We start from the raw sequence: 27,869 nt of genomic DNA, 5'->3' as shown, positions 1-27,869 counted from the left end.
TTGGTCCTCCTTACACTCAAAGAGAGTAACCAAGTGCTGACCACTATTCTGTTAGGAAATGCTTGTCTTTACTGCCTGCCTGGGATATCTATTGTTCTGTTTAACCCTCATTATAATCCTCTCCTTAAAGTCCTCTGCAGCAACCACAGGTAGAGCCACTTCATAGATGAAGAAATTGAGACTTTAGGTCACATAGGTTGAAACCCAGTAGAGTCATCCCTTAGTAGCCACAGAGGATTGGCTTCAGGACAATGCCACCACTATGTTATTAAAATTGGAGGACACTCAAGTCCCTTATATAAAGTGGCATTCCGATAGCTTGAATGTGAAGTGTCCCCCACAGGCTCACGTTTGAATGCTTGTTCCCTAGGCAGGGCCTGTCTAGCATCCATCTTTGAAAGTTAAGCCTGAGTCCTGCTTCCTGCCCCACATTTTCTCTGCTTTTCGATCCGCTGTGGTGTGAGCAGGCTTTCACATTCCCACAGCCTCCCCTGCCATGATAGGCTAAAACCCTCTGGAACCACAAGCTAAATAAACCTTCCCTTTCTTCTGTTGTTTCCACCTGCTGTTATGGTCACACCAATGCAGAAGCAACCAATCAGGTATGACACAATCACGCAGCCTGGGTGTATATCCATGGACTTTCCATCATCATCTCCTGATTACTGATCACACCAAATACAAAGAGTGGCCATTCCTCGACGCAGGAGCAGGCTCCATGAGGTCTTTTCCAGACCATTGTAGTACCAGAGAACCATGTTCTCAGAGACCCAAGGAGGAACAGACCTGCCTCACCAAGCTTCTAGAAGCTTCTAGAAGTCACTAAAGGTCAGAGTTCCTCAGGCTGCAACTGTGGGAGGTGACTGCTATGATTCTTATGCACATTTTCCAGTTATTCCTCTCACCAGGTGCATGAAGTCTGTTCTAAGTTCGCAAGTCCTCAGGAAAGGAGGTTGGGCAGGACAAGGGAGGGGGCTTCATCTTTACAGCCATGGGGAAGCCATTGTCCATGCTGGGTGCAGGCATGGGTGTGGCAGCTTTAGGGTCACTCATGCTCTGTAAGTCAGCCTAATGAGTTCATTGGTTCTCCAGGGTGAACCTTGGTGGAAACAAACTTTGGTTTGTCACTGGGATCTTGTGAGGTAAGTAGATGTTACCTAGTGTCCCCCATCCCCCAACCCCCAGCAAAGGTGACTTTTCAGGACATAGTTATTATAGTTAATCCTTCCTGTTCCTAATTTATAAATTAAACTTGATCACAGACATGCAAGTGCCAGGTAAGACACAGCACAGAGGGGCTGATGGCATCTGTGGTTTGAGGCACCCTTCAAAGGAAGCGCTCTGGCAGTCACCTATGAAGTATGACACTGTTCCCAGCTGTGTTCAAGGGCTTCACTGGTGGGGTGGGGGATTTAAAGAGGGCATAATGGGTGAATTTTCACCATGGAAATGAACAATAGAGGCTTTCTATCCTAAAGAAGCCAGTGGTTAAACATTGACCAGCAACATACTACTCTGGCCTTCCCCCAACCCAGGAGGAAGGTAGATGGCATGACTCTCGTTTCCAGATCTAAATTCTAAGGATCAGAGAAGGCAACTGACCTAGCAGAGGTCTCACAGCATAAACAGTCACAAGTGAGACTCAGACATGCTCTTCCATCCATTTTCCTTAAAGTTTCATTGCACTGTTATAGCTTAATAAAAGTCCATTTTACTGCGTTTTTATTATCCATTCATCTATTGGTGGGCTGGTTCCATTTTCTCGATGCTGTGAATAGAGTGGCAATGAACACGGATGTGCACGTGCCTCTGAGTGTGCAGAGTTCTCTGGGCAAAAGCCCAAGAGTGACATGGCTGGGTCATGCAGTCATTCTGATTTTTATTTTTTGAGGAGCCTCCATACTGGCTTCCATAATGACTACACTAGTTTGCATTCACCAGCATCGAATATGGGTTCTTCTTCCTCCACATCTTCTCCAAGATTTTCCAGTCACTTCTTACAAGGTCTAGAACACAGTCCAGACACCCTGCCACAGACCAACTACCTTTCAACACAAAACACCCTCCCATTTCTCCCCATCTAAACCTCCGCTTCAGATCCTACCCCCCCCTTTTTGGTTTCTTGGATCTGATATTCCTCTTGGATAGGCTCTCCCTACACCCTTCCTGTAGATCCAGAAAAACAGCCCACTTTTCCCTTAGTTTACCTGCTCCATAAGAAGGGTTTATTGGGCTAACACTTAGGTGTGTGCTTGTCCTGCCTCCCAACCAGGCCCCAGACGCTCCCACAGCAGGGATGGGCTGGCTAGAGGCTCTGCCCTGAGTGTCCCAAATGCTGCACCTCTGTGCTCTTCCCTAAGTCACTCAGCCACATTACCACAAAGTGACTTAGGGCGGCCGAACAGCCTGGTCCTTGGCTTGTCACATGATCTTAGGAGTACCTCTTGCCCTCTCTGGGCTTCAGTGTCCTCCTCCATAGGAAGGTTTTACTTTTTTCCATCAGAGGATAGGCCCAGAGGCTGAGAGGTACTTCAGTGGTTAGGAACGCTGGCTGCTCTTGCAGAGAAACCAGGTTCAGCTCAGTTTTCAGCACCCCACACGGTGGCTCACACCATCCCTAATTCCAGGTTCAGGGATTCCAGTGACATCTTTAAACCTCTAAGGGTGGTGCACAAACATATATACATGCAGGTAAAACACTTATGCACATAAAATAAAATACTTAAAATTTTTTTCAAAAAACATGGCTAGCCAGCGTCCACTCCCACTCAGCACAACCACTGCCATTAATGCAGACAGGGTTGAGTCCCACTTCTGGGACTCCCTGCAACCACCACTCCTCAAGGCCTTTGTCACTAAGCGTCCATCAGTTTGAACCCACTCAGATGCCAGTGTCACGGATCCCAAACAGCCAAACATCTACATTCTCTGATATGAGCAGGCCGGCCATGGGCAGGGCACAGGACAGGGTCAGGAGGAGCTGGGCTTCCCCACTGATGGGTACAGTTTACGAAGGCTGGAATCCAGGAGGAAGTCTACTGACCTACAGGGAGAGAAGGCGTGGTGAATAGGTAGCCAAGGGTGAGGAAAACACTAGACTACTGGGAAAGACTCCTAGATACAGGGTACTAACAGCAAACAGGTTGGAACCCATTTTATAATTCTCTACCTACTTGGGAAAGTCAAACTTAACCCCTGAGAATAACAGCCATCTTCTTTCTTTCTACAGTTGGGTAAACTAAGGCACAGTGGCTAAAGCACTCACTGTGAGGCTCAGGGTTAGTTATGCACACACACCTCCAGAGACCCCTCCTCATACTATACATTAGTCTATTTTGATTGATACTTACCTCTAGTTCTTTTTTTAAAAGATTTTTAAAAATGTATTTCTGTATTTTTTATGTATGTATCCTATTTGCCTGTATCATATATACCTGTATGTATCATATATGCCTGCAGGCCAGAAGAGGGCACCAGATCTCATTACAGATGGTTGAGAGCCGCCATGTGGTTGCTGAGAATTGAACTCAGGACCTCTGGAAGAGCAGCCAGCACTCTTAACTGCTGAGCCATCTCTCCAACCCAGTCCTACCTCTTAGTTCTAAGAGCAAGCACATGACCCAGGGTTGACTAACCAGAAGGACAGTGGCTCAGACATGGGTACCCTGTCTGAATAGACCAATGAAAATCTTCCTTGGGACTTTTGCTATCACGATGGAGATGATGGGGGGTTAAGTTGTTAGGAGGGATGTTGTGAGTCACTGAGGGACATGGCAGAAGAGTGAATGAGACCAACAAGGAGAAAAGCTGAAGGATAGGGAGCTCTCTGCCAGCATCACTCTGATGCCTGGACCCAGCCATGCCTGAACAAATCCCTCCCAAACTGAGTTTGAAGCATGTCACTACTACATCTCCCAAGTTCACCATCCAGACACCTGACTGCCCCTGGCTATTTCACACCAGTCTTTCCTTCTGGAAACTTACTTGTCCTTTGTCCAGTACCCTCAAGGCTCTCTACTTCTGCCATGTCATAGGACAAGGGTATACAGATGCTCTCTCTACTTCAGCCTTGCCTCTGCTGCTGTGGTTCTGTGCCCACAGCTCTCAAAGCCCAACTCTACCTGCAGAATGACTGGTCCATGAGGCCAGAAGGGCACCTACCTGTCAATGGGGTGGACGATGACGGGGATGGCCAGCAGCCCAAGTGTGGTGGTGGTCCATTTGCGGACAGTCAGGGGCCAGCGGGTCATAGTACGCAGGCCATAGAGGGAGGCAGCACACAGACGGTTAATAGTGAAGCCTGGGATGGCTACGGAGGCCAGAGACTGCCACACGAAGGTGTCTACCACAGCCAGGGCCACTCTGGTGCTGCGGCCTTCTTCAGGGCTTGGCTCCTGGTAGGTACAAAGACATTTAACCCAGCTGGAGCAGAAGCAGGAAACCTGTAGATCTATCCCACTGCAGGGAGTGTCTGAAAATTGCCTTGTACACCCAAGCCCTTCTCCTAGGCGTGGATCCTGCAGATAGTTGTGTTTTCTCCGAGCATGAGGGTGGACCAGGGAGGAGGGAAGAGCAAGAGGGGTGCAGCAGGGCAGAAGGAAGCTGGGAGGACGACTCTGGGCTGTACTACATTCAGGGTTGGGGGGTTGACTTGTCTACATCCAGAAGTACCGAATGTCACTTCCAACCCATGTGGGTTGGTCGGTGCGAGGATGAACTAACTATTCTACAAACGGGATTAGTTTATGGACTTCACGATGCTAATTCGGATAGTGCTGTCCTACAATCAAGGCTGCACACTGATCCACACCAGGATGGGGTTGGAAGGGTAAACTAGCACTCACCTCTCCTGCCTTCTTGCCTTTGTCTATGGCATCAGCCAGCACGTAGGAGCTAGACACGCCATAGCTCAGCCACACCACAGCTGTAGGCACCAAGGAGCGGAAAGCCTCCCCCACTTCATTAGCATAGCCTGGAGGGAAAGGGCATTTTGTTATCTGGCCCGCGGGCTGTTCCACAAGGGGGCGCTTCTGATCCTAGACTGCTAAACTACAGTGGGGCAGGTGACCTCAGTCAAGTGACTTTACCTTTGATTTCTGAGCTGTGGACTGACGCCAACAATGAAGTTCATGGCTCATTAATCAGAGTCCCCAGCTGTGGCTCTGGGGATCTGCACCAATGAGGCAACCGGGTAGCCAACGAATGACTGAGCGTGGGCTTCCCTGATACTTAGTAAGTATCAAAGCCTTCCAGGGCCTTACATCAGTCCGCTCTTAAATCTCCCTTCAAGAGTGCCTCGTGTTCAGCCCTTTTTGCAGAAGAGGAAACCGGGGCTCAGGAAGAACCAGGTAATGGCAGGCGGTAGGAATTTAGATCCTCTAAGCCCACGGCTAGTGCGCGGTCATGGCACATGGCAACCCACCCACTCGGCTTGCGCCTCCAGCAGAGCCCAATGAACAGAGTGTTGTGTGACCTTGGACAAGTCCCGAGCCCTCTCCTGAGCCCAGTCTCCTGCCAAAGCCGAGTAAGAACTAAACCCTTTCCTTTAGACTCCAGATCCACATGCCACAACCACTTTCCCAGAGTGGTGGGGTCGCTGCGGATCTCACTCCAACGCTCACCCAGGTAGCGCACCCATGTGTCCCGGTAGAGGTCGCACTCGGCGCCCTGCCGCGGCTGTTCGGACATGACTTCCCCAGGACGGTCCGAGTCACTGCAAGTTAGAGCCTCACGACCACTTCCGTTCCCGCTAGCACTCCGCTTACACTGGGCAAGGACCCGCCAGAAGTCCGAGGCGAAGGACAGGTCGATCTATCGCCACTGCAGGGAGTGTCTGAAAATTGCCTTGTACACCCAAGCCCTTCTCCTAGGCGTGGATCTTGCAGATAGTTGTGTTTTCTCCGAGCAGTAAATGCAAAGCTCTCCCAGGCATAGTTAGTTTTGGGAACTAACCAGGCCAGGGTTTCAATCAGGATGGTATCTTCTCAGGTGTGCGACGTATAGCAAAGCTGTATTTCTCTGAGCCTGAGTTCGTGTGTAAATGGGAGGCATGCCAGCATTCACTACCTTAAACACAAGGACTAATTATAGCAGTCATCATGCATTCGGTCGACTCGGATTTGCTTTCTTAAGCTCCTGAACTAGCATCAGGTCCTATTTTACAGAGGGGAAATAGAGAGGATGGTCATGCTCCTGACTCACAACTGTTAGGTGAATCCTGGCTAGGTGTTTTCAGATCCCATGCTCTGATTCTGTAACGGGGGCAGTGTGAGTCGATGGTGAATGCTCTAGAGAGGTGGGAGCCCAGACCCTCAGTCCCTCCTCTGCAGCGCCACCTTTATCTTTGATATACTCTGAGGGCTAACTGGATCTTCCTGGGGGCCAGAAGTCAAATGAATGAACAATTTAATGAGAAGTCAAGGTCTGGCAAACAAAACTCCAGGGAAATGAGCAGAATAAAAAGGAGAGAGTTTGGGGAGTTAGTTATTATGAGGTGAAGCCTTCCCCTGCAGGGGAAAAAGCACTCTGGGATATCAGAGGGGCAATGGTGTGGCCCCTGGAGACAAATCTTACTTGTGTCACCTTGTAGATGTCAGCCACCTCCTCTCCAAATCCCAGTGCCCACGTCAGCAAGACAAAATAGGTGGTGCTGAAGAGGTCGTTCAGTGGCTAACAGCGCTTACACCTCTTCCAGAGGACTCATGATTCCCAGCTCCTGCAGAGGTGGCTCAGTCACCTGTAACTCCACCTTCAGGGGATCTGACACTTCTAACCTCCACAGGCATCCACACACGTGTGGTTGTGGTATACACTCATATACAGACCCACACATACACGTAGATACCAATAAAATTTGTCTAAAATCTTCAAAAGTCAGGCATGGTAGCAAATGCTTTTAATCCCAAAATTTAGGAGGCAGAAACAGGCAGCATTACATGAGTTCAAGGCCAGACTGTCGACATAGGGATAGGGAGTTCCAGGCCTGGCCAGGGCTACATGGTAAAATAAAAACTAAAAAAATTTTTTACAACAATTCCAGGTGGTTAAGAAGAGGGTTTCTGAGGTTTTTTTTTTTTAACCAGTGACTAAAGATCCGAAAGGTTGACTTCCTATGAAGGACACGGCTTTCAGCCTGTGTCCTCATAGGCTCTTGAGGGTCAGTGGGGCCAGGGCCAGGCACGGGTGCAGAAGGCCCTGAAACACCGTAGTGCTGGAGTGGAATTAGGAGACAGTCCCTAAAACCACGTGACGCTAGTCCCCAGCCTCCCTCCCAGTAATACCCGTTGCAGACGCACCACACGCTCGCCCGCGCCCGCTGCGGGTTGTCGCGGACGAACCACCCGGCAAGGTCTGGAATCACCGAATAGGGCGGGGTCTCCGCCCTCACCGTGAAGGCTGTCGGGAGCATCTTCATGCCATGAACAAAGATGGTGGACGACACTCACCGGCTGAACCAATCACAAGACAGGACATCGGGGAAAGTTCACGCGAGAGGAGAGGAACAGACCGCCTATGTCTGTGTGTTATTTCAGCAGGAGTCTGTTACTTGGCTTCTGAGAAGGTCAAGTTTGGACCTAAAATGACAGGCTGCTAGGAAACCGGCGATGGGCAGTAAATTCTACTCCCTTTGCTCTGAAAATTGCTTTATTCATTAGTTAATGTACTTAACATCATTGTAAACCAAGGCCAGGACATGCTCCTGAGATGTGCGACTAGATCCTGAGTAGCCTCGACCCTCCGGTCGCTAGCCCTGCCCTGCCGAGAGCTCCCTGTGCTTGGTGAGACAAGTCCTCAGGCTGGGCCGGGGTCTCTTTCCAAGGAGAAGGGGGGACTCCGGAAGGGCCTGGGGCCGCGTTCCGGAACTCTGGGCAGTCCGTAACCTGGCGTTTGCTCGCAAGTTGTGTAGGGTCAAGAGCTGCTATTGCAAGGCCTCCTGTGGTCGCCCCTTCCCCTGGCTCAGATGCTTGTCTGGCCTATGGCCACTTTCCCGGGCAGCCTCCCTCCCTGGCTACCTGCATTCACAGGCAAGGGGAACCCACTGCTGCCGTTACACGCCTCCACAGAGAAGGCCTGCCAAGCCCTCAAGTCATTCAGGAGACTCAGACTGGGAAATGCCCTCTGTCTTACTCCCACTTCTCATTTTTGTGTAGGGTTGATCAAGTGGAGGCTTGCTTAGAGGCCTCCTTGGCCCTTTCAGATCTGTGATCCCCGAAGGTAATTACCCTTGTGCTTTTGGAAAGTTTCTCTTTTTCACTGGACAACAGTGGCTAGGTAGCAAAGTTTCACAAAACTCTGAGTCACTGGCAACCATTAGTAATTAAACAGGCAGCCAGTGGGGCCTAGGAGTTGGTGATGTTCTCAAGGGGAGAGAGAGGCCCTCCTCTTGCCTTCCAGTGCTGACTTGGGCCACCCGAGACTTGAGGGGTCGGGGTGGAGGGGGTGGATACTCCAGCCTTTTACAAAAAGTTTGGAAGAGCTCTGGATTCCCATCACCTGCCTAGCAGCCTGCTCCCTTGCAACCATCATTACGACCATGGAGGTTTGTTCCATGTTCATTTAGGAGCAAGTGTCTCCCAGCAGCTGGCTTCCCTGAGTGTGACATCTCATTTTCTTCTAATTTCTTCCCTGCTGCCATCCTGTGTACCCTTCTGCTCCCTGTCTCAGCTGTCACCGGACAGGTGAAGTTGGCAAGTCTCCAGGGTAGATATCATTACAGCCAGTCTCTAGAGACCCCTTAGTAGTCTGATGAAAAGGGCCCACTCTAGCCATTTGTCCTCTTTGGATTCTGGACGGGAGTCTCCTGTCCAGTTTGAAGTCTTCCCTCCAGCTCAGTTTCTTCAGGCTACTGGGTTGTGGGAGAGTGACTACTACAAAGAAACTGCCAGGAAGACACTGAGAGGGGGCAGGCTTGCTACAGGAGGAGCTGTTATTTGGGGGTGACTGCCCCCTGCTGATTCATCTTCTCCTCTGCTGCTTTGTCTGGAAGCAGGACCTCCACAGTGAAACTGACTTTCTTGGCATGGATGAAGCTGTAAGTGTTGTCAAACCGCAGGACATCTGGGGGAGCAGAGAAGGAAACATTCAGACAGTTCCCACCAGGAGGTGAGGGATGGTGAACAGGACTGGCTTTTACTGTCTGAGCAAGATGGTGTGGTAGGAGATGGAGATGAAAGTAGTGTAAGTCATACGTCTTGGCCTTCTGAAACTCAGTCCCACTGGGTTGACAATGTGTTCAAAAAATGTATGACACAGCACAGGCCTAATGAGATTAGTGGCAGAGACACATCCGTAACAGCTTGGAAGAAAAAGGCCTTTAAGACCAAAACTCGTGGCTTCTTTAGACCTGGCAGAATAATGTTAGCAGCCCCAGTGGTTGGGATGATGATGTCTGTGTGTGAAAGCATGTGGGTTTGTAGTCATGTGTGATCACATTCTTCCTCACAACAACTCTGAATTCAGCAGTAGTCCTACTTGGCAACAGCTAACAGGGTTTTATGTCACACAGTGAGGCAGTGATGGGATTGGGCTTTCCTTCTGGTTTGCATTCCTGCCCATAGTCCTGCCTGATTTGGACCCTGGGAAGCCCAGCCCATTTCATTCCTCTGCAAAATTTATGAACCAGGTGCTTACCCTTTGGAAAGATTAATGGGGCAAGGGGTACTCACAGCATGCCTGCCCATAATAATAATAAAAGGATGGGCTGTTCATCAAAGGAGAAGTACCCAAGCAATTTGTGTTGTAATCTGGATACTAGAGCACCGTTCTGATATTAAAAAGAAAGCGCTTAGCTGGGCATGGTGGTGCACACCTGTAATCCCAACACTTAAGAAGGAAGGAAGTTCAAGACCAGCCTTGGCTGTATAGTGTTTGAGTCCAGGCTGAGCTACATAGACCAAGAGCAGGGGATTGGGGAAATGTCCAAGATACATTCAGAAGCCAAAATAAACTGCAAAACAATTTGTAACATTTTTGTTAATTTATGTGTAAAAATAATTTTTGGGGGGCTTCTTTATTTGTCTCTACTTAGAGCTTCTCTGGTGGTAGCAGACACTAGGAATGACACTGTTCTGAAGGGAAGGTTTTCTCACATCCTGTGGTGAGTTTCACACTGTCAGACTTTCTTCAAACATACACCGAGTAACAGGCATGCTCCTGGCCAATGTGACTGCAAGTACTTGCCAGGCTTGTTATAGAAATGCGCCTCTAAAGGGATGGATGGTGTTTGGTAGGCTGGCCGGTGAGAGGCTGTTGGCTATGGTTTCCTCTAGGAAGGAACATGGACACAGTTGGCAGGGATGGCTTCTAAGCCTTGGCAACTGAACAGGCTTGCTTTCACTCTAACCCTGTTTCTTTGCAAGCTTGTTCCGTGTCACTCAAATGCCTCTTTGAGACAGCCAAGTGTGAACACAGAAGCACCAGCATCACCCTTCTGCATAGCTCCTCTCTCATTTTCTTGGTGTCTTTCCCTTTTCTCACCCTGGATAAACTGCATTCAGCCTGCAGTCTCCACAGTGCCTACTTTCTTCATGGCATGAAGTGTCAGTCATCTGTTTCCCGTCCCTACCAGAGGTCCTGCAGATCCCACACTCCTCCCTTCCTCTCGGCAACCAGAGTTCATTGTACTTTGATCTCCTTAGACAAGGATTGAGATACTTTGCTCTGCAAAATATCTGCCCTTGAGCACAAGGAAGAGCTTTGTAGAAGGCACAGGGGAGTGCAGTCACTGCAGCTCTAGGCTGCATGGCTCAGTATGACACTACATGTATTCACAGGCTCATGGAGTCCCTAGTGGCCCTCCAGTCTAGGGCTTCTCAACATGTGTTGGGTAACTGGCCCCTTTGAGAACCGTAAGGTATCAGGGGCAGTCTCCCAAAGAGAGATGTGCTGTTCTTTAGGGAAGCAGGGGAGTAAGTGTCATTTTGCCCTCCTATGTATGTAGTGAAATGTATAAATTCTAGGTCTGGGGCATGGGGTTAGAGCACTTGCCTAGCATGCAGGAGGCCCTGGGTTGAATCCTTGGTGCTTCATAATAATTATACTCAAATTGACTTCCTTTTGTTTCTCTTTTACATCACAGATAGAGTTTATTGATTTTACAATTATATGTATAGGTGGGTTACATTATCTGTGAGTAATGGGAACAATAGACATTTATAAAAGTGAAATGTTGGTTCTTAGATTCAGAACCACTTCTCTGGGGAGTCCATGGGCCCCAGAAGTAAACCTGTTCTAGCCTACTTCCCTCATTCTATGGTGAGGGAAGACCAAGTCTATTCTTTAGAGATGCTTGCTGGGAACACTCTGGGAGAGGTGGTGGCAAAGCTAGACGTTCTCAGCAAGCAAGCATCGGTGCCTAGCAGGCCTTTTCTCCCAGCAAGCACTGTCTGGCCTCTTCCTACAGTAGTTCAGATCTTCCTATGCACAGTGAGTCCTCCTGCTCAAAGTGCATTTCACTCTTTTCTTCATTCTTTCCATCCCTAGTTGAGCATTCCACACAGTAGGCTCTCAGAAAGTAATTGGGAGAAGGTGAAATCCACCCAAATGCTGGCCTCTCCTCGCTAGTACACCTGAACAAGGGCCAGAGAAGCCTAGGGAAGGCTGTGTTCCTACCATTTGAAGCCATGTACCCAACAGTTTAATTCTCTACAGGGTGATCATGCTCCACTTTGCAGGGGTCACTTTGTCCTCAGAGGCACTGCTCTCCCACAGGTGAACCTTAACCCTTAGATCTCTGGGCTCTGTTTTCAGCATCCCTGCCTCCTTATGACATTTGGCTCTACCTCACTGCCTTACCATCTGGGAAGAGAAATTTTATCCCATGGCCCGACTCTGCTTCTCCAGAAAATAGGCAGATCCCAGGCAGGTAAGGGTTTTGTGGGGACAGATCCAGGAAGACTAAAGCAGATGGAGGATTTGCAGTCCACATCCTGGTTGTATTAAAAGGCTGTTTATCCTTCAGATAAACAGTGTTGGGGCCCTCTTGCTACCTCTGTGGCCTTTGTGGAAATACTTCCTTGATCTGGGACTCTTGTCACAATGAGGATAAAGGTCTTTTTTATCTCTCTATCTTCTCTCAAGCAGCCTGTGACTAGGAACCTCTAGTATCCTCTCTTGGCATTAACACTAGCTACTTGATGGGAGAGAGAACATGTTTTGCCTATGCCTCAGCTTCCTCATCATCTAAAGAAAAGTCTACCTTATAAGTATAAAGTGCTTTCTCCTTTGTAGATGGCAATGCCTGGGCTGTGCTAAGCCTTGTTCTTGGTGCAGCACAGAGTATGCTTGCCCCTGCGACTTGGCTGCTCACTAACAAGAATGACCCTGTTCTTTAGGGAGCCAGATTGTACCTGTGTGTCCATAGGGAGGGAGCTCCAGCACTGTAGTTTGCTGGACAGCCAGGAAGAAGCAGGTATCTGTGGGGCTAGGGCTAGTGCCTCAGTGGTGCTGCCTCCACGTGGAGCCCAGGGATTCTCCCTTCTTACCCCACAGTCTCTGGGGACAGCCCTGCTCTTGTAGTTGCCCTAATAATAGTAATAATGATGGCTGCTGGTCCTGAGTCGAATGCTCTATCTCTGGCATCACACCCATCGCCTCATAGATCTCATCACCTGTGATCTGGCATCTCTGTAAGATTCCAGTTGCGGCAATCAGGAAACATACTTAGGAAGGCTGGGTCCTTTGCCCAAGATCACACATAGAGCTAGTGGTCAAGTCCCACTCAGATCTGAGCATAATGTCCTTGCTTGTCACTTTTTTAACCCTCATTGGCTTTGTCAGAAAGAAAACTAAAAATTGCCTGGCTTGTGTGTAGCTAGCATGTGTTGGGGCTTTTCCACTATACCATATAACCCTGTAAAATATAATTGCAGAAAGAGGAAAATGAAAGCCCTCTGTAAACCCTATTACCCTCAAGTTAATATGGATTTCCCAGAATTCCTTTCTGTTTACACATTTTCCCCCTCAGCCTCAGTGATATATATATATATATATATATATATATATATATATATATATATATCACACATGCTGTGTTTCATGTTTATCTCCCTGACATGAATTAACATCTTAACTGTCAGGGTGTTCTCTTTAATGACTACATGGTGTTTGTTGTATGGATGGACCTTATGGCCATGTGCTGTGTTGCTGGCTTTATGGGTTGCTAGGAACTTCTTGGTCCCCTAGCTTCATGTGTTTGTAAAGGTTTCTGTAGGACACATTTCAGAAGTAGGGTTCTGGGTCTAAAGGGTTTTTAACCAATACCAAATGAGCTGTAAGTGCTTTTGTCATGTGTAAGCTGCCGTCTCCTTCTGTTCTTTAGTCATCCTGGAGATGAGTGGTGCTCAGGCTGGCCTCAACCTGCAGCCCTGCCTCAGCCTCCTAAGTGCTGGAATTACAGGTGAGCTCCACCATGCCCAGCCCCCAAAAGCAGGTATTCTGAACCCCCATACTCACCTGTTACAGTAATCACCTCTACTTGGGAATATCAGGGGAGAGTCCCACCCTGTTGTTAACTATCTGGCCCCCCCTTAAGTCACTGTATCTTTCCAAATCTAGTTTTCTTCCTCTGGGTCAGGAGAGATGACCTCATAGAATGCCCCTTCCTATTCTGACACTGAGGTGACCAGTACACTGAGGAAGAGGTGTGTCATAAGCAGAAAGTTGATGGATTTCACGAGTTTCCAAGACCCAGATACTTACAGATGCCTGGCTCACTGCAGGTGAGGGTCCCATCCTCAGGGACCATGTGGGAATTGTATCTCTGGCTGGGCAGCACCTCTGTCATCTCCCCTGCTCGCTGCCGTTCCCCAATCTTGGTCTTCAGGAAAATTCCAAAACCCACGTCTGATCCCTCCGACATAAACTGCCACCTGCAGAGGACATCCACCTGTGTGTGTGTGTGTGTGTGTGTGTGTGTGTGTGTGTGTGTGTGTATGTATGTATGTGTGTGTGTGTGTGTCCATGGCAATGGGGTTTCTGCCACCCCATCCCACCCACTGGAACTGACAAATCTCAGGTCCCTGGAAGCACCCAGTCCTACCTGAGGACACAACCTGGGAAAAGGATCTCATACTCCACTTGGTGGGAGGAGGCTCGGGAAATCTGCACACTGTGCTCATATTGCTGCTTCACCTGGTCTCGCACGTAATATTGCTTGGGGATGTCACCCCCATAGTTGATCTAGAAGCAGAGCACAGGGTGAGTTGGGGTGCCCATCTGAGCAAAGACTCTCCCCATTGACCTTCACCTGGTGGCCCATACCTTGGATTTACATTTGGGGTTTCCATCAGGGTCGGTCATAGTGCCTCCATACTCCACAGGCAACTGTTCAGGGCTGATATGTTTGAGTAAAACCTCCTTCCAGTTTGCTGGCAGGAGAGGGAAGGACAGAAAGGTATCATTAGACAGGACTCATACCTGGTGATTAGCCCTGAAGAGTCAGAAAAGGCTGCCCCTGCCTTAAAAGGGAGCATTATAGGCTGGGCATGGTACATACTTGTGCACTCAAAGGACTGCAGGCAGGAGAACCGTTAGTTTGAAGCCAGTGTTGGCTACATAGTGAGGCTGGGTTGGGATGAAGTACTTCACAAGCATGCAGAAACAGTACCACACAGAGTTAGAAAGAGCTATTACCCAGAGCTCGCCTGGTCCAGGATTTAGAAACCCTGGGCTGCTGTCATAGTAACTGACCAGCTCAGCAACCTTAGGGACCCACTTCATCCTGAACTGCCTGCTGTCGGGATTGTGGAGGCAGCAAAATGAATTAAGGATGCATGAGAGGACTTTGTAAACTAGTATATTAACACTCCTAGGAAAGGATACAAACATTAAAATAAAAGCTGGATGGGGACATTGGGAACAAAAGCGGGAAGTGGGGCACAGACGGACAGACGACTGTTTCATGCAGAAGAGCTTCCAGCAGGACGGGAAAAGTCTTAAATCACAGGTTCTTATCCAGTTGGGCTGAACTCCTATCTTCTACACTGACTGAATGAGCACCCCACTGAAGAGTAACCCCTCAAATTGGGCTTATTTGGCTTTACCCAGCCAACTTCACTTCTATTCTTGTTTTGGGCTGGTTGACTGTTTTTTGTTTTTGTTGGGGGGGGGGGTTCGAGACATGGTTTCTCTGTATTGCTTTGGAGCCTGTCCTGGCACTCTGTAGACCAGGCTGGCCTTGAACTCACAGAGATCCACCTACCTCTGCCTCCTGTGTGCTGGGATTAAAGGCCTGTGCCACCAACACCCTACTTGTTTGTTTTGGTTTTTTCTAATCAAGTCCTCTCCTTATTGGAGTGATTAATTCTTGAGTGTCTGGTGCCGATAATCATTTCCCCAAGAAATATCAACCTGGTGCAATTAATGCCAGAAACCACACTGACTACCTAGACCATCTCTAGCCAGCAGCTCCAGGCCAGGGACCAGCCTAGTATCCTTTGCACAGATGACTGGAGCACTGACCATCCTGTGTCTGCCAACCCTCAGGTGTTTAAGGACTCCAAACCATGTGACTCCTAGAACACAGTGCCTGTGGCCTTGGGGTGATCTCATTGGCACTGCTAAATTCCAGTGACCAACCTGGAGTAACTTTGATCCCTCCTCTGTTGGAGATCTTGTTTCTCCCCAGTCTGCCCAAGGCACATTTGGTTGAAAGAATTTTAAGTGTGGGTAGGATAACAGACGGAACCTCCTACATAACTCTGCTGCCAGGAAACCAAACTGCCTCACGCACTTGGTGGGTGGTAGCAGCAGAAAAACCAAAAACCAAAAAACTTATTGCTCTGATTTTGTTATTTCTTCTCCCAGCTGAGCTGGAGAGCTGGGAGAAAATCAAGAGAGATCTTCCCATCCTATACAGAGTGGCGTCGGCCACTGCCAAAGCTGGGACTTCACTGCAGAAGTCCTGATGTCCTTTTGTTTGAAATAGGGTCTCACTGTGTAACCCTGGCCAGCCTAGAATTCCCTGTGTAGTTTCAGCTTTCTTCTGCCTCCCTAGCCCTGAGGTATCTTAAATGCATTTTTGTTCTTTTAATATTTTATTGCTATTATATGTGTGTATGATATATGTGTGCTGGAATGATGCATGTATGGGAGCTAAAGAACACTTTTGGGGGTTGTTTCCCTCCCTCCACTGTGGGATTAGGGATCAAGCTCAGGTCATCAGCCTTGTATAACAAGGATATGTTTTACCTGTGGAGCCAGCCCACATTGTCGTTTTAAGACAGGGTCTTAATATATAACCTGGGTTGGCCTTGAACTTAGAATGTAGCCGAGACAGACCTGGAACTGAAGATCCATGACCTACAAAGTGCTGGGAAAATAGACATTCACCATCTTCCCAGTCCAAAGTTACTACTCTCACTTTGTCTTAGCCCAGAGGTAAAGAAGCAAATCAAAATTGCCCCTCGCAATGTATTATTTAAAGGCAGTTCTGTAGATCTTTGGAATCACTATTACTACTGCCAGTTCAACTCTAGAGCCTGTCCCAGTCCACCTATCTCCAGTAGGCCTGCTCCTGTGTGTCCTCCTGGCTGGTCTGGGGTCACTGGCACTCTCCCCATTCCATATCCAACCCTTCCTTCTCTGCCACCCTCATTCATCCCCTCTCACCATCCCCAGTGGGCTCCTGTTATTCCACCTGCACTTGAACATGGATATCCCCCCAGGTTCACTTTGGGCTCCTAGACAGCATAGCACACAAACTGGTATCTGGCTTTTATGGACTTTTGCTGGTAGGTACGAGTCCTTTGAAAATCTGACCATGGGCTGGTGTTGGTGGCACACGCCTTTAATCCCTGTAGAGGCAGGTGGATCTCTGAGTTCAAGGCCAGCCTGGTCTACAGAGTGCCAGGACAGGCTCCAAAGCAATACAGAGAAACCATGTCTCGAAAAAAAAAACCAAAAGAAAAAAAAAGTCTGACCATGGCACTCCCCTGCCAAGCACTTCTCTGGTTCCCAGTGGCCTGAAGAGTCATGCCCCAGCCTCTCAACATGGTGTTCTGGTTTCTGTGTGACCTGGCTCCTGGCTCCTTCTGCAGCCTCATCCTTTGCTGTACTCTGCCTCATAGTCCCAAGGGAGGCTTTTACTCAGAGCTCCTCTTTCTGCTTTGTTCCATGTGCTCAACTTGCTCTTGTTGCTGTATGTAGCTTAGGTGGACATGGCTCTCCCCTCAACTCTGGTGGCATGGGTATTGCTGCTAGGTGTGACTGTAAACTGTGGTTTCCCTTTCTTCCATGTATCATATCATGCAGATAAGCATATTTATGTCCCCCCCCCCGCCCCGAGAGCCAGCCAAGGGACTCTGTCTTAATAATCCTGGTAGCCTGGCACCTAATCCTGGATCCGGCACAGAAAAGGTGTTTGTGGGAGTGGAGCCACTCACTCCTACTTGCCCCCAAATAATCTGTATGCACCCTATTCATGTTCTTTCTAGTGCCGTCTGGTTCACACCATAGCCTTTTCTCTGCAGTTGTCTCTCCCCTGTAATACTGTAAGCCCCTTAAGGATAAGCACTGGAATTCCATTCATCTTTGAATTTGCATGGTGAGCCCAGTGTTTGCTTCTAGAGTGTGTGAGGAAAGGTGTCGTTGTGAAAACATAGGAAGCCACAGATCTGTCTCCACTTGCCCCTGTGTCCCAACTACTCCCAAAGTAGAAGCTAGGCCTTTTCCCTGGAGGCTGTAACCATACCCCTAAAAAGCCAGACCCAATCTGAACCACACCCCAACGTGTAACATTTGGGCCACTTACCCCCCAAGACCATAATCTTCTTACGAGTGTCCTCACTTAGGAAGGGCTTGATGAGGTTATAGGCCACAGGAAACAACTTGGGAGCTGGAAGAGAGGCAAGACCACGTGAAGCAGAGAGCAAGGGTAACTCAGGTGCTGACGGTGTCATCTACCTCTCACCTAAGCTTGAGGCTCAGCCAGGCATGTCTGAAATCTAGCTCCCAGTGTGTACAAGGGTTGTGGCCAACCTGTCTCCTCCTATGGGATCACCAACCTGAATCCTACTGGGCCAGGTGGCTCAAATGCTCTGGGAACTTTCACGCTTCTGTACATGTCAAGGTCAAGGTCAGGCTTCTGAACAGGACCTTGGCCTCTCCTCTGCCTCACTGTTCACTCAGTCTGTCCCCAAGTAATGGTTTCAGCCTCTTATTCTCATTTGGCTTCATCACCAGAAATTCCAATCTTACCTTTCACAACAAACAGACGCTTCAGTGTTTCGGGATAATTTTCTTCAAACATGGAGAGAAACTGTGGAAGCAAAATTGATCTAGTTTCAGTAGCTCAGTGCCCTTCATCTTGCGTGTAGCCTAACTATGCAGTCCTTTCCGCCCCCACTCCCTGCCTCTTACCTCTCCATAGGCCTCCACTGCAGGTTTCCAGAGGTGCTTTAGACCGAGTCCCTCACAGTCATAAATCATGGTGATAGTCTCTATCTTCTTCCCTAGCTACAGGGGACAGACAGACAGTGGAAGCTGTATCACTGCCCTTCTATAGAACTCACAGAACTCAGGGCCCGTGCACACAGAGCAGGCAGCAGAGAGCCGGGTTAGGCCCAAGACTTCTCAGATGCAGATGTCACCTAAGGTGGAATTGTGACCTAGACAAACTGTTCTCATCTAGAAAATGACTAGAGTGGATCAAGATCACATCTGAGGTCCCCACTGTCCTGCAGGTTCTCCTGATGGCTTCTGTCTTCCTGTCAATTAGTGTATGTTCCCTGGGCAGCATCCATATGGCACCTGGGCCCAAACTACCTACCATTCTACCTAAGCTCTAAAGAAGCATCAGGTTGAACCCCTTTGTGTCCCCAGCCTCTCAGAGGTTCTGTACTGAGTGGGCTTTTTGTGAACATCTGCAAAGAACAGTGCCGAGATATCTGCAACTGCTGGAGAAGAAGGCAAGGAATGGTTCCAGCTTGGTCCTCAGTCCTTTTTAAAAAAATAAAATCTTGCCAGGGGGTGGTGGTGCACGCTTTTAATCCCAGCACTTGGGAGGCAGAGGCAGGTGGATCTCCGTGAATTTGAGACCAGCCTGGTCTACAAGAGCTAGTTCCAAGACAGCCTCCAAAGCCACAGAGAAACCCTGTTTCAAACTGCCCCCCCAAAATGCATCTCTCTCTCTCTCTCTTTCTCTCTCTCTCTCTCTCTCTCTCTCTCTCTCTCTCTCTCTCTCTCTCGTCGTGTGTGTGTGTGTGTGTGTGTGTGTGTGTGTGTGTGTGTGTGTGTGTGTGTGATGTACATGCCACAATGGGAATATGCAGCTCCAAAGATAACTTGAAGAAGTTGCTTCTCATCTTCCACCATGTAGGTTCTCAGGCTTTCTGGTAAGTCCATTTACCTGCTGATCCATCTATCCATCTATCCAGCCCCTCAGTCTTTTTCTTAGTAAGGAATGGTGCCCTGATGCCTTGAAAATAAACTTGGAGAAGCAAGGATTTTGGGTTTGTCTACATCAGGACTACCACACCCCCATAGCCACCCAAGGGTAGTTCAATCCAAGACCAGATCTCACTGGTCCCCACAGAAACAAGAGAAGTAGTAACAGTGTAGTGAGGTGACTTCCTTTGTCTTTCTGTTTTTTTGTGGTGCTGAGAAATAACCCTAGGCCCTTGCATGTGCTAAATGAGCTGCCTGTCACTGAGCAATATCTCCAGCTGTAGTAATTTATAGTTTCTTGTTTTCTTTTGTTTGTTTTTAGGGTCTTACTATATAGCCCAGGCTAGTTTCAAATTCAAGATCCCCTCCTGCCTCAGACTTGTGAATCGTGGAATTACAGGTGTATACCACTCAACTCCCTACAATGCTTTTTTTTTTTTTTTTTTTTTTTTTTTTTGCTGTATTTGGGTGGAAGCCCTGGGTGTGCAGATTGAGCACTGTACCAGCTGAGCTGCAGCCCTCACCCTTGTGAAATTTTAATTAACCCGATGTTTTCAGTGTAAAGGACTGCTTTTTAGTCTCAGAACTTTCCTATATATACCATTCCTATAGTTTGGGGGATTCATTATGGCAATGATAGAGGTTATTTCAAGCTTTTACTTAGCAAAATGCAAGTGTGACATGATAGCCCACCCACCTTTGTGGTCTGGTGGGCACACTCCTGCAGAAGCAGCTCACAGTCCCTCATCTTGGTCCTGAGTAGGTCCTGCTTGGAGGCGGAGAATAGCAGACCTTTGGCATCCAGAGGCCCAATGATGTCGTACCACACAGGGCAGCCATCCAGGTCATAGCCACACCTGCCGCCTGACAGATATTGTTGGATCACCTGGACAAAGATATAGTAAAAACATCTTGTGGATGAGTCCATCCCTTCCCCTGGTTCACAAGTCTCTCCCTTCGAATCCTCCCTTGGGTGCCAAGAAGTACTATGATGTCTCCTTTGGCATTGTCAGACCTGTCATCTGAGACTCCCAGTTGAGTAGCCCAGGGTACAGACTGTGAGTCTGATGAGCATCTTTACACAGGGATGGAGTAAGCTACTTTGTCCTCACCTCTGGTGGCTGCCAGCTGATGATGTTGTCAATGTCCTTTTGCTTCCGGAATTCCACATGCTGCAAATACAAAAAGATTTAGGAAGCACAGGGTGGAAGAACAGGTGTGTGGTGGTGGTGGGGTCATGAATAGGAATGAATAGGTGATCACCACAGGTGACCCCTTGAAGGAACTGGACAGGAGTGGAAAAGGAGACCCTAGTTTCTTAAGATAACTCAGCAAGAGTGCCATTCTTGCTGATCAGGAAGTAGGAAAGCCCAATGTTTCCAGGGAAGGAAATACACTTTGTCCCTCAGGAATAAAGCAACAATTGTTGGCTAATGTCTGTGTCACACAAACCAAAACCTATGATAGGGGTGGGTGACAGGTAGGCAGGAGAAGTCTAGGCAAAAATATGACTCTGGTGGGAAAAATTGTAGCAGCAGTAGAAACTCACCTTCCGGAGCATGGCCTCTGATTTCTGCAGGTCAAAGCTTCGGGCTGTAACAAAAGCATGATCAGGGTTGGGCATCAGACTGCATGTCTAAGGACCTGTTCCCAGGCTGCAGCCAAGTACCCTTGTGGGTTTCCCCAGCCAAATGTCAGATTTGTAAAATACCACAGCCCCGGGTTTGTAGGGTAGACGGGTCAAGTTCAAAGCATTTGGGAGTGGACAGCATTGCAATCTTGGGGTCAGAGTATCTTGGTTGATAAATCAGGTAAAGGGTCTTATCTCAGAGAAAATGAACCCTGGATCTTTTTATCAACTGGCCGTCCCCCACAAGGACAAAATTTATCTCCTCCACAGTATAACATCCAGCCATGAGAAATTGACCCACAGTTCAAAGATGAGCATAGCTGCCCAGGAGCTGGGCAGAGCTGGTCAAACATCCTTCTGAGATGGAGGAGTCAGCATGCCTCTCGCCAAACCTGACATTTCTCTAAAAGACCCACATATTTCTTAAAAAGCACAGTGGGTTCTAAGTCGGTTTATCTGGACCCTCCCCGATGAGTTGTCCTGCTCAAATCTGAGCCCAAGATTTCACTGTCCTCGGAGGCCACTTGCAGACAACCAGAGCTGCCATCAGCACTAATTTGTCGTAAGCTGCAGTCTACTCCAGAGGCACTCCAAAAACAGGGTTGTTTCCCCATCATTAACTGTCCTCCCAAAACATGAATTCTGTGCTGCCTATCTGGGCCTCCCTCCTATTGTGCTGCCTGCCCTTAGAGCCTCCATTTCTCACACTCAGCTCCACAACCATCCTAATCACTTCCCTGGTCAGGGCCCCTCCTAGGGGAACATCACAAATGAGCCCAGGTGTTGTTTGCCCCTTCTCCAATAAGTCCTAAGAATTCTCTTGGCAACAGTCACACCTTTAGTTCAGTTAGAGCTTAGAGTCAACTGAAACCCCAAATCCTTCACACCTGTGCGATGGCTAAGCCTCCAATCCCTCCATAGAGAGAAGGGTAGGCCCTTTACTGTATCCCTCTCACATTTCACCACTGGAGTCTACTTTATTCCATCAAATGAAGAGTTACTGACATCCTGAAGGGTTTGGCCTCTGACCTATAAACTATCTCTCCTGGCTGTACATCCTCCAAGGATTTAATTGACATCTAGATCAGCTGATAGCCCTGGAACTTAGCATACAGACTGCCCTTTGGGCTGTCAGCAGTGCCTTCATCATTGCTCTCTGGGAGCAGGGGAGCATACTCCCTGACTCTGCATTCATGGAGTCCAGTCCTCCATCTGAGTCAGGATGATTTGTCTAAAGTTCTGGGTGTGGTGCCTTGGTAACCAAGCCTGGACATGGTTCCTTGGTAGGCTGAGACACCAGGGTCTCAAGTTTGAAGTCAGCCTGGGCTACACAGGAATTTCATACTAACTTGGACTACATATTGAAACACTATCTTAAGAAAGAAAGAGAGGGGGGGAGGGAGAAAGGGAGAAACAAAGAAAAAGAAAGGAAAGAAAGAAAGAAAGAAAGATCAGTAAGATGGTTTAGTGTGTAGGCTGGAGAGATGGCTCAGAGGTTAAGAGCACTGACTGCTCTTCCAGAGGTCCTGAGTTCAATTCCCAGCAACCACATGGTGGCTCACAACCATCTATAATTGGATCTGATGCCTTCTTCTGGCATGCAGGCAAACGTGTGGACAGAGCACTCATACCTAAAAATAAATACATAAAATTTTACAAAAAGATTGTTCAGTGGGTAGAGGAGCTTACTGTGCAAGCCCAGAAGCCTGAATCTATGCAAAGGTAGATAACTCCACAGTTATCCTCTCCCCTCCACAAGTGCACCGTGGCATGCTCTCCCCACCCCCAAGCTCTCTCCCTTTATCCCTCCCCCCACACACACACACATTTTAAAATACTTCCTAAAAACAAGGGAAGGGTTGGCCAGACCACCACTAGTATGCATGCCAGACCCTTTCTGGCAGATCTGAGCAGCCACTCTGGCAAGTTGGGCTTAGGAATTTCCTCACTGACACCCTTCCTGTGACACCAGCAGCTCAGAGCAGCTTTTAGAGGAATTTAATGTGGGTCTGCATCTCAGATCCCCATATTGTGTATGCCTGACCATACCACTTAAGAAGCTAGAACTGAATGTCTTTTTGTAAGAGAGGAGCTACACCATGAAAATGACAGTTTCTTACAGAAAGGACACCCCTCTGGAGAGGAGAGCCCTTATCTCTAAACAACAGGGATCCAGGAGTAGTAAACTGAGTGCCCTTATCTGGGAGAACATCTCCAGTTAACCCTATCTGCCAAGATCCAACATTCAGGGTCTTCCCCACCATGTCTGTTATGTCAGGTTTCCTTCCTTCCTTCCTTCCTGTCTTTCTTTTGTTCGTTTGTTCATCTGACCTTCCCTTCTTGTCTGTCTGTCTGTCTTTTGGTTTTTCAAGATAGGTTTTTTGTTTGTTTGTTTGTTTGTTTAACAGCCCTAGCTGTACTAGAACTCACTCTGTAGACCAGGCTGGCCTCAAACTCACAGAGATCCTCCTGCCTCTGCCTCCCGAGTGCTGTGATTAAAGGCATGCGCCACCACCGCCTAAGTCAGGATTTTCTAGGCTCCTGCACCCTGCTCAGAAGCAGCTGAAAGCCTGGCATGGGGCACTGCACGATAACCCAGCCCAGGAGCAACCAGACTGGGCTCTGGTTTGCCCATACCCTAGCCATGTAAACTGCAGACTCACTTACCTCTGCTCTCCTCTCTCCCAGGGTTCCTCCCACCTCTATTCTGTCTTGCTCACTGGCCTTCCTTGTTGGGGTACTCAGATCTCTCTTCCAACCAGAGAGAGGCAGTGGACACCTGTGTGCCTGCTGGGGAGGGCCGGCAGAGAACTGAACCCAAGCTCATACCACATTCTACTGCAAATGACTCCTTTAGAATGAAAGGCATGGGGGTGGTGGTGGTTTTTTTTTTTTTTTTTTTTTTAAGGCAACAAAAACCCCAATTCAAATTCCTAATAGGGTCTGAGTAGGCCAAAACTCCTGCCCAGAAAATGTGAGGCACAAATGAACTACAGAGGGGAAACTTTCTCTGCTCTCAGAAGCAGAGTTTGAAACAAGGAGTGTAACTCAGTGATAAAAATGCTTGCCTGGCATGCCACATGCCTGGGGTCGATCCTCAGCAGCTTAAAAGCAATTAGGAAGCAATGCTTGGCCTCAGGAGCAATTCACTGGGAAGAAGGCTGTGGCTACTGGAAAGGTGCTGGCTGGGAATCCAGAGCCCCGGGCTCTGCTCTCATTGTGCTTCCCATTTCCTTGTGCCTTCGGGTAAGGCCCTTGCCCTATCTAAGCCTAAGTGTTCTCATCTGGAAAATGAGAATTACCATCCTATGTGGGTGGAGTTGGTGCCAGATATGGGCCCTGATTAAACTATCCAGCCTCATACAAATGGCTTATCCTATCCCAGGGCTCTGATAGCAAAAGTGTCTAGGAGACCAGCTGCAAGACCCCACACTGGCCTGTGCCTAAATAAAATAGAGCTGCACAGCTATTAATGGCTCTCTCTCACAGTCACTTCCTTCTGGCAACCGCTCCATACCTAGTTGGATCATCTTGCAGCTGGCCCTTTAAGAAGGCTACTATTTTCCCACTCTCTCCTCCCACCTGCTTCTAGCTGTAGCCTTACAGCAAATGCTAAGCCAAAATTTCCTCCAGCATAGACAGACTTCACTGCCACCCCCACACCACCCCTCCACCCACTCTAGGTGGACTGGGAGAGGGGCCAGATCACATCGAGGGTATGGTAGGGGTGGGCAGGTGGCACTCTCAGGGCCCATGAGCCCCACATGGCTCTCCTGGGTACACCTGTCCTGGGGTGTTGCTAGCAGGCCTTCAAGAATATGCCAACTTTATAAAATTTCTGGAAAGCAAAAATTTTATCTTTTTATCTATTGCAAGTCTTCCCTGGCTGAGAGATGTGTGAGTGTGTCTGCAAAGAAGTCACAAGGCAGGTCCTGTACTCTAACATTTACAACAGAATTCTATGTCATGACTGGAGCTCTGCAGTAGAATTTTCTCATTTTTATGTCTGTCTGGTAATAAAGTTTCTATAAAGAAAAATGAAATTGTGTCAGAAGAGTCCTGAAGAGTGGCACATGCCTTGGATGACAGGCAAGGAGAGGGATGAGGACAAAAAGGTACAAGGAGTGGGGGTTGAGTCTGATCCTGATACTAGCAGCAACATGTTCCCATCATTCAACAGGCAGACCTTGCCATGCTACATCTTGCAAGAAAAATCTGGGCACTGGGTCTAATCCACTTCTCAGAGGAGGAGCCTAGAGATCTGTGACCTTGGCCAAGGTGTTACACCCAAGCTGGCACATGGCTGGACCTAGAACTCAAGACCCTGGCCTGTGAAGGGGGAGGGGGCACCCTTCCTAGTCCCCATGCCCAGTGCCCTTCTTTCAAGCCAACAGGACCAGGACCCTGGTTCTAATCCCAACTCTGCCTCCAACTTCCCACATAGTGGGGGCTTTCTGGGCCTTGATTTTCCTTCATCTGTCTGCAGAGCCGCCTTAACAGGGTAGATGAAAAGGATGTTAACAGTCCATAACCAGAGATTTGAGTCTTCTTTCTGACTGCAGCTCACTCAGAAAGTCCCTTCACCCCTCTGAGCTTCCATGTCTGTATCCTATAGAAGGGCTGGGGCTGGGGCTGGGGGGTGCCAACCAACTTTTAGTCTCATCTTGCCAGGGTTTCCAGAGGACATCATTTTGTTGTCCAGAACATACCCCTGCCCCAGTCTCCCACAGCCAGTCTTCCCTCACCTCGGAGCCATCGAAGAAGAAAGTAGTCATCTGGATTGGGCAGGGTGGGCAGCACATCCTGGACATTTTCTCGAAACTATAGGGAGAGATAGCTGAATGAGTGGGAGGTCCCCAACCTCACTCTTCCCAGAGTGCCCCTCCATTAGGGGGGTCTTTGCCAAAGCTCTCCTTTAACATATTGTTGTAGCCACTGACTAAGTGAAGTCATGGGCTGTGTTGCTAGGAGTACTTACTGGGTAGAAGATGAAGGCACAGAAAGGGACTTGGACACTGCCCTGCCTCACTGGTAAGTATATCTCCATATCATCAGGTGGGCAAGTGGGTGTGTTCCCAGCAAACAGTGATAGACATCTGTCACTCTGGCCTGTATGCCTAGCACCTGTCCTCTGTATGGCACCATCCTGGGCCCTGTCTTCCATCTCACCCAGGGCCCCTAGAGGTGTCACTGTCACATTTACAGCTGAAGAGATGAAAGCACAAAGAGGCTCAGCAACACCCCCAACAGCTGTGATATGGATCTGAGTCCAGATCCCAGGCTCCTCCTCAGAAGTCTTTCCACCCCCTTGGTAATGGAACAGGAGCAGAGAGAAGGAAAAGGGTAGTATCTAATGACTACATTCAAAAATGGTAGTTGAGCTGAGTTTGAAAGACTATAAAAGCAGTAGAGGGAAGGAGATGGACAACCCAGATGGAGGGAACAACTCCAGCAGGTAGCCACAAAAGGGAACAGTACTACGAGAGCCACCAAATGAAGTGGACAGTGACCCCAAGGGGCAGCCACACCTAACTCCAGTCTCTCACTGCCCAGTAGCGAGCAGGTCCCCTGCTGCTCTCCCTAAGCCTCCCCCATCGGTGACCTTTACCTGGTCACTGACTTATAGGACTCCCCCAGAGGGGACCAATGAGGATTGGCCACCTCTGCCCTTTGCCTTAGGTCAGCTAGGTCTGGCCAGACCCTCCCATCCCCCCAAAGCAGCTCCTAACATTAGGACAATGGTCATCTAAACAGCAAGAGGAGGCCACCCTCACCAGGTACCCTACCTAGCCCCTGGCTTAATCACCACCAGACTCCCCTGCAGGTCAGCAGTACTCCCACATCTGCTGCTGTGCTCTAGAATAAATAATGAAACTTCCGGGCCGTGAAGCCTCCAAACATTGGGGCTGGACCCCAGCAATTCTTATCCAGTGCAGCTGAGGAGATTAAGTCTTTCCGGCAGAAGGGCCAGCCCTGAACTTCAATGGAACAGATAGGTCCCTCTCTGCCCAGGTGTCAAGACAAAGCCTGATCATGTCTTTCCTTCTGAGTGGCATCACTAAGTCCCTTGCCCAGCAAGGGTCTGGGTCTCCAGAGGGAGGAGGGCTCTTCTCTCCGAAAGGAGCCCAACCTAGTTAGTCCTAGCATCTTAGACTTCACACACAGGTGCCTCGCGGCTCAACCTCTTCTAATTTCATCAAAGAGCACACAGGACAGGGCTTGGCCCAAGGTCGCACAGTGACTAGGTGCCTTGTAAGGGCTGTGGGGAGTTTGCCAAGGAGCTGTCCAGGACCCTTCCATATGCCACTGCCCCCGCATGAGGAAAACCTCCCGGAAATGGGAGGAAACCTGGGGCTCTGCCCCTGTCCCACGGCCCTGCTGCCAGTCCCTGCCAGCCCCGAAGATGAATGTTGCCTTTGTGCCCTCAGCTGCTTCTGAGGGCTTCCAAGCAACCACTTCTTCCCAGGGGGCACCGCTGGGGTTGCTCATGCTGGAGACCGCTATGACCAAACTTCCCGAGGTCCTCACTGAGCGAAAAGCGGTCCGCTGGGTACTGGCCAAGCGGGGGCGACTGACCGCCTCTCCCTCGGTCACTCGCCCGCGGGGACGACCCTCGCAGCCGCTTCCAGCTGGAGGGCGAGGACCACAGCTGGGCCGGGATCAGGCTCACCTTGGCCAATGCCTCCTCCTGTTTGGGGCTCAGGTCACCGACTCTGCCGCTCATCGTGTCTCAGCTTCGGGGCGCGGCGCCTGGAGCAGTTGATGGAGCTCTGACTCGTTTGCCGCCGCAGCCGCTGGAGTAAAGTCCCAGCCTTTGGCCGAGGCCCCGGGGCTGGCGGCCAAGACCCGCCTCTTA

The 27,869-nt window shown here is 49.1% G+C and overlaps 2 protein-coding genes across 4 annotated transcripts; both read right to left on the bottom strand.

Annotated features, from left to right (window-relative positions):
- Positions 1-1,691: 1,691 nt before the first annotated feature.
- On the bottom strand, positions 1,692-7,281 carry Mtfp1 (mitochondrial fission process 1). Its single transcript, XM_027387311.2, has 4 exons — positions 5,622-7,281; positions 4,845-4,972; positions 4,162-4,394; positions 1,692-3,043 (listed from the first exon to the last, which is right to left on the bottom strand). The coding sequence occupies exons 1-4, from the start codon at positions 5,686-5,688 to the stop codon at positions 2,971-2,973; spliced, it is 501 nt and encodes a 166-aa protein (XP_027243112.1). The 5' UTR covers positions 5,689-7,281; the 3' UTR covers positions 1,692-2,970.
- On the bottom strand, positions 4,852-27,828 carry Sec14l2 (SEC14 like lipid binding 2). Of its 3 annotated transcripts, none has more exons than XM_035452867.1 (13): positions 27,684-27,828; positions 25,759-25,834; positions 20,933-20,976; positions 20,496-20,555; positions 20,081-20,269; positions 18,358-18,453; positions 18,196-18,256; positions 17,750-17,833; positions 14,260-14,366; positions 14,039-14,178; positions 13,699-13,868; positions 7,296-9,057; positions 4,852-4,972 (listed from the first exon to the last, which is right to left on the bottom strand). In XM_035452867.1, the coding sequence occupies exons 1-12, from the start codon at positions 27,735-27,737 to the stop codon at positions 8,927-8,929; spliced, it is 1,212 nt and encodes a 403-aa protein (XP_035308758.1). In that variant the 5' UTR covers positions 27,738-27,828; the 3' UTR covers positions 4,852-4,972; positions 7,296-8,926. The 3 variants fall into 3 exon arrangements, with proteins under 3 accessions (XP_035308758.1, XP_027243111.1, XP_027243109.1); XM_027387310.2 differs by lacking the exon at positions 4,852-4,972 and adding an exon at positions 5,928-6,066; XM_027387308.2 differs by lacking the exon at positions 4,852-4,972 and adding an exon at positions 6,016-6,153.
- Between the last annotated feature and the right edge of the window lie 41 nt (positions 27,829-27,869).

Source organism: Cricetulus griseus (assembly GCF_003668045.3).
Source record: "Cricetulus griseus strain 17A/GY chromosome 1 unlocalized genomic scaffold, alternate assembly CriGri-PICRH-1.0 chr1_1, whole genome shotgun sequence".
NCBI classification, from domain to species: Eukaryota; Metazoa; Chordata; class Mammalia; order Rodentia; family Cricetidae; genus Cricetulus; species Cricetulus griseus.
This window is presented reverse-complemented; position numbering and strand designations above follow the sequence as displayed.